General features: G+C 36.3%; 2 protein-coding genes across 2 annotated transcripts in view; both read right to left on the minus strand.

Annotated features, from left to right (window-relative positions):
* Window positions 1-674: 674 nt before the first annotated feature.
* Window positions 675-1,481, minus strand: LOC138862816 (cuticle protein 7-like). Its single transcript, XM_070125962.1, has 3 exons — window positions 1,463-1,481; window positions 1,232-1,348; window positions 675-1,111 (listed from the first exon to the last, which is right to left on the minus strand). Exons 1-3 carry the CDS (start codon window positions 1,472-1,474, stop codon window positions 749-751), a joined length of 492 nt encoding a protein of 163 aa, XP_069982063.1. The 5' UTR covers window positions 1,475-1,481; the 3' UTR covers window positions 675-748.
* A 5,174-nt stretch (window positions 1,482-6,655) lies between these two features.
* The window catches only part of LOC138862920 (cuticle protein 7-like), a 1,414-nt gene continuing 1,270 nt past the window's right edge, over window positions 6,656-6,799 (minus strand). The window contains exon 4 of the mRNA XM_070126116.1: window positions 6,656-6,799. This exon is cut by the window's right edge and continues 84 nt beyond it. Within this exon, the coding sequence (XP_069982217.1) occupies window positions 6,656-6,799 (144 nt within the window).

Here is a 6,799-nt window from a genome sequence, read left to right on the forward strand (position 1 = left end):
GAAATATAACCTAACTTCCCTTCGAAGTGGAAGAAAATGGGGATTCACATATGCTTCAATATTAATTTCATGAAATAAGTATATTATGACAGATAATTTTCCATAACTAATGAGATGGGGTTCCATAGAGAGGTACCGGGGTTTCGTTAACAGGGGCAGGAGTGCCACAGGTCTGGTCTGGGGCCTCGTAAGCAGGGGCAGGAGCGGAGTAAGCGGGAACAGGGGCGGAGTAAGCAGGGGCAGGGGCGGAGTAAGCGGGGGAAGGGGGAGAGTAAGCGGGGGCAGGGGCGGAGTAGGCAGGGGCTGGCTGGTAAGGCTTGGTCTCGGGGTAGTGCGCCTCGCCCTCGTAGGTGACCTGCGTTCTTGTTTAAGTTCACGTAATATACTCGTATAAGATTTGCCTCCTTCCTCTCAAGCCTTCCTCTGAATGATAATAAAAGCAAAGAACGACATGCAATGGGCGTCGCCCCCTCTACTACCATTCTTCAATTTCTTTCATTTTCAACACTGTCCCTCCCCCCCTCCTCCGTCTCTTCACCTTTTTACTTCATATTTTGCCTTCTTTCTTGTGGATTTATGCATGCTTATATTGCTGTAATAAGTGACGTAAAACATAGGATGAAGGGATTAGGTATATTCATAAAAAGCTCTTAACGCGATGGAAATGATATACGTTGTTGCTTCTAGATTTATTCGTTACAAAATAAATAATTATGCTGACATCATTCTTTCAGCTTCTACTCAGGAGTTAATGAGGTGTTCCGTAGACCGGGGAAGGGGTACCATAGGTCTGTTCTGGGGCCTCGTATGCAGGGGCAGGGGCGGAGTAAGCGGGGGCTGGGGGAGAGTAAGCGGGGGCAGGGGCGGAGTAGGCAGGGGCTGGCTGGTAAGGCTTGGTCTCGGGGTAGTGCGCCTCGCCCTCGTAGGTGACCTCGGCCACGTAGCCGTTGACGTGATCGGCCGTGTACGAGACGATCTGCGTGCGGCCGTCGGGAAGAAGGACGCGGTATTCGCCCTTGACAACGTTGCCGTCAGAGTTGGAGTTGTGGGAGTAGTCGTTGCCGCTGTAGTGGTCCACTACTCCGTACGCAAAGTCAAAGGGCATTCCTTTCTGCAATGGCGAGACGCCGCTGTTGAGTGTCATTCTTTGCCTTCGTCAGAGGCAAGTTTTCACTTGGTAATCTCATCCTGAGAGCCTTGAGTGGGCCGAGGAACCCCCGACCCGACTTACCTCGTATGATGCATGAGGAGCGGAGTACTTGGGCGCAGGGGCCTCGTAGCTGTAGCCGTCGCGGGGAGTGTCAGGGCGGGCAGCGGCGACGGAGGCCAGGCAGGCGACGAGGACGACCTGCGGGGAGTCAGATTGTCTTTAAAAATCCTATAGAGAAGAATCTTTCACTCGCTCCTTTGACGACTGCTTTAGCAACTCGTGTGTCAGACCCAAGACTGAGGAAGCCATCACCTTTGCGTTCATGATTGCAACGTTGAGATGACTGAGTGTCGAAGCCTTTTATACTCGCACTCACGGTCGACCGCCGGGCCACACCTACTGACCCTGCACTAGTTTCACATGGACATATACGTGTGAATATGTATGAGTAAATAAATTAATAAATATAAACATAAGCACAGATATATGTATATGCATGTGTGTTCATATATATATATATATATATATATATATATATATATGTATGTATATATACATATATACACACATGCACACACACACACACACACACACACACACACACACACACACACACACACACACACACACACACACACACATATATATATATATATATATATATATACTTATTTATATACATACATAAATATATATGTATATATATGTACACATACATACATACATATATGGATATATATATATATATATATATATATTTATATATATGTATGTATATATATGTATATATACATATATATGAATATATATATACATATATATATAAATATATATACACACTTAGGCACACACACATATATTTATACATACATAGCTATATATAGATAATATACATAATTTATATAACATACATATTTTTATATACAAAATACATCTATATCTATATACATGTATGTATACATATATATGATACGTTTTTACATATCTATATCAGTGTTTCCCAACTAGGGGTGCTGGCGCCGCCTTGGGTGCGAGATAGCATCCCAGGGGACGCGAGAAGAGTTGATCTTGATGACAGCCATTCAATCTATTCATTAATTCCCAGTGGTTTTCCCGATTCAAAAGTCTCGTAACCCAGACTCAGGGAAAATAAAGTTATTGGATTTAAATCCATTTACAAATGTTTTAGATTTAGATCTGTATTTTTTTGTGTAGATGCTTCAATGAAGTTATTTTTCTATTTATTTATTATTTTTTTTAGGATTTATCCAGATCTTAATCTGGGACATCTTTTGGTGTCCATATGTTTAATCTTTGTTGTTCATATTTTTAGAAAAGGAAATAAGATATTTTCTTTTGTTGCTCAAATTTAGCCTAGATTCGCCTCCTTTATCCATAAATAAGTGCGAGGACAGTAACATTTTCTTAGGGGTGTTGGCGTAAAATAAGGTTGGGAACACTGATATATATATATATATATATATATATATATATATATATATATATATATATATATATATATATATATATATATATATATATATATATATATATATATATATATATATATATATATATATATATATATATATATATGTATATGTTTGTGTGTGTCTATATCTATCTATTGATATGCACACACATACATATTCACGTACACCCACAAACAGAAACGCACACACATAAATATGTAAAAACATATATGTGTATATACACACACGCACATATACATGCATGTAATTTATTTTCCTTCGTTTAATGATTGACTTGCATCATTAATATATTGCGAAAAATGAAAAGCAAACATGCTCCGCAAGCGAGTGTCAGACTCCTAATACGGAGATAAAGTCAGCCAATTTCCGGGTTTAATCACTACCCTTGTGAGAGACCTGTCCTGCTGAGCCCACTCGAAAGAGAGCATCGCAAAGGTGTGACTTGCCGCAGTCAGGTGCTTGGAGTCGAGATAATAATAGTGAGACATTTGAATGCCCATTTAGGGAGTGACCTTAACTGGCACTGAATGCCTTATTGCTGACCTTGGTACTTGCGCTAATATCATTGCTCTTGCTATTTTTTTTTTTTAACCAATTTGGTGTTGTCCTCACAATTATTTTTATCAGTGCCATGGCTGTTGTTGCATTTTTTTTTCATCCAGCACACCGATACACAGCTAAGGATCTGCAGGGAGGTATAGTTTATTTTGGAGGGATCGAACGGGGCCAGACGTATCGGGGTCCCTTTTGCTCACAGAACCCTTACAACACGAGCCAAAGAGTCATCAGGCATCCGTGACCTGTGGCTCATTACCGGTAGGATCGTTACCGCGACCTCGGATAAGTTGAAGTTGCTCAATCCGGTGTTTACAAACTCCGTCGCGATATATGCAGCTTCCATTAATTTCTTTTTTGTTTATTAAATCCCCGCAGATCGATTCTGCTTGCCTCTATCCCGGTACATGTCGAGCCTCGTGTACGTGCAACACCATAGCATTGGAAGTTTAGTGGTGACGGACGTGAGCTCAGTGTTCGCGGATCCTGGTGTTGAAACCACCGCCTGTTTCACCACAAAATGGTTTATCGCATCTGCTGCAGGGTATGCGGTATATGAGGCTGTCGGGGTTGGTCGAGGCTCGTATTAAAGCATATATCTTGTCGTGTATGTTGGCGATTCTTACTGAATTGCCATAATACCTGGTGATCACTTCGGATTTTTTCGGTGGTAAAGAGAACAATCTTACGGGAAAAGTTTGGTCTCATATTGGGCTATCTTTCTATATGTATATGTTCATACTCTCACACATGTATATATATGTATATGTATATATATATATATATGTATATATATATATATATATATTCATATATATTTGTATGCTTTCACACACACACACATATATATGTACCTTTACATATCTTTATGTATCTATATATTACATATATACTTAAATACATATATATGAACACACACATGAATATATATCTATACATGCATCTGTATCTATATCTATCTGTCTATATATACATATGTAAACATACATACATATGCATTTATTTATATATATATATGTATATATATAAATACACACACACACACACACACACACACACACACACACACACACACACACACACACACATATATATATATATATATATATATATATATATTCATGTATGTTCATATATATGTATATAAGGATGCATTTACATATTTAAGAAAATATACAAAGATATGGATATATATATTTATATATACATCTATATCTATCTATCTATATCTATATCTATCTATCTATCTATCTATCTATCTATCTATGTATCTATATATATATACATATACTGTATATGTATGTGTGTGCAAATATACAAATATCTATCTACATATATCTATATCTATATCTATATGTATATCTATATATATATGTATATATATGTATATATATACATATGGGGTCTGTTAATGTGCATAGTTCATATTGATAGGAAAAAAATAGTAGAAAAAGAGGTTTTAAAGCTAACGAATAAGCAGAAAACAGAAAGACCGCGAATCCTGACAGAAAGCGGAACAGCTGAGATGTGACCATGAAAATGAAGTCAGCGGAAGCAGCAGTTAGGTTTGTCTTTTGAAGAGTCTGAAAATGCGGGAAGAAAATGTAGATGTGAAGGAATTTGTGGATAATTTACGCAGGAACACAACCATTCAGAGAGAGAGTAATGCAAACTCTGAAATGAAAGTCGAAGAACTCAAGGAAAAGGTGGAAGAATTAGCAACCAGGATTAGCAACGGTAAACAAATCAAAGTAAAGAATCTGCAAGAAAATAAGTAACCAACTAAATAAAGTACATGTAATTGTTAAGCAGATTGAAAGCAATTCATCAAGCAGCCAACCTCAAGTACTGGAAGAGGCAAAAGACATGACAGCTACATATGCCGATGCATCAAAGGTAAAAGAAAAAGAAAGAAAAAAAGAAAAAGAAAAAGACAAGTATTGTACACTGCGTGCCCACGGGGAGTGTGTAAAACATTGCTCATATGTATAGATAGGCAATGTTTATGGAGAAAGCAAGCTCCTAGTTACACATTAATTTTAGTGAATCTTGTGATATGATTGGTAAAACATAGGTCTTGCAGTTTCATTCCTGCAGTGATCCAGGTTCGAGTCCTGGTCAGGAAGGGTAACCCTTATATGTACATATGTGTGCGTGTATACATATATATACTTTATAAACTCTCTCTCTCTCTCTCTCTCTCTCTCTCTCTCTCTCTCTCTCTCTCTCTCTATATATATATATATATATATATATATATATATATATATATATATATATGTAACTGAATATATATATATGAACATATATATGATATATACATTATATATATATATATATATATATATATATATATATATATATATATATATATATATATATATGCACACACACAAACTCTCTTTATATATATATGTATATGTATACATATACATATACATACACACACATCTACATATATTTATATGTAGATGTATATATATATGTATATATATGTTAAATATATATATACATATACATACACACATATCTACATATATTTATATGTATATGTATATATATATGTGTATGTATATATACATATATATATATATATATATATATATATATATATATATATATATATATATATATATGTGTGTGTGTGTGTGTGTGTGTGTGTGTGTATATATTCATATTTATTTATCTGTCTGTACATACACACACACACAAACACACACACAAGCATAAACACACACACATATAGAGAGAGAGAAAGAAAAAGAAAACACACATATCTATATCTATATATATGTGTGTATGTGCGTGTGTACAGGTGCACATTATGTACAATGTTCCTGCCAATGTCTTAGAGCTACAGTAGAGTACATACCCTTAATTTACATGTTATTACCTTGAATAGGTTAATTCATTCACTTTATATTGTCAATCGTTTTTTTAAAGACTACTGAAGTATTTTTTAAAGCCTTACTTTTGAACTGATAATATTTTACATAACATTAGCTAATCTATCTTGGCGCTAAATGTTGGTTCCTTATATAACTTTAGTACTTCGAAATGTCTGACTGTGCAGTATGTAACATTTCATTATAAATTATGTATAGATTATCGGCCGATTTGTTAGTTTTGTGCGAGGCCCGACATAATGTTCACTATACAGGCATGCAGATACATTGAAGTAAATACATGTATGTCACTCTAGATCTGTATGTATACCGGAATGATAGATCAAAATTTATCTATAAGATAGACAGAACTGCATTTATTTGTGTATATGCATGTCCGTATATATGAATATCTACTGGGTCGAGCATTTTGCAACAAACTGGTCGTATAACATTGTATTTTTGGGAAATATAACCTAACTTCCCTTCGAAGTGGAAGAAAATGGGGATTCACATATGCTTCAATATTAATTTCATGAAATAAGTATATTATGACAGATAATTTTCCATAACTAATGAGATGGGGTTCCATAGAGAGGTGCCGGGGTTTCGTAAACAGGGGCAGGAGTGCCATAGGTCTGGTCTGGGGCCTCGTATGCAGGGGCGGGGGCGGAGTAAGCGGGAACAGGGGCGGAGTAAGCGGGGGCAGGAGCGGT

This window comes from Penaeus vannamei, chromosome 10 (assembly GCF_042767895.1).
Source record: "Penaeus vannamei isolate JL-2024 chromosome 10, ASM4276789v1, whole genome shotgun sequence".
In the NCBI taxonomy this organism is placed as follows: domain Eukaryota; kingdom Metazoa; phylum Arthropoda; class Malacostraca; order Decapoda; family Penaeidae; genus Penaeus; species Penaeus vannamei.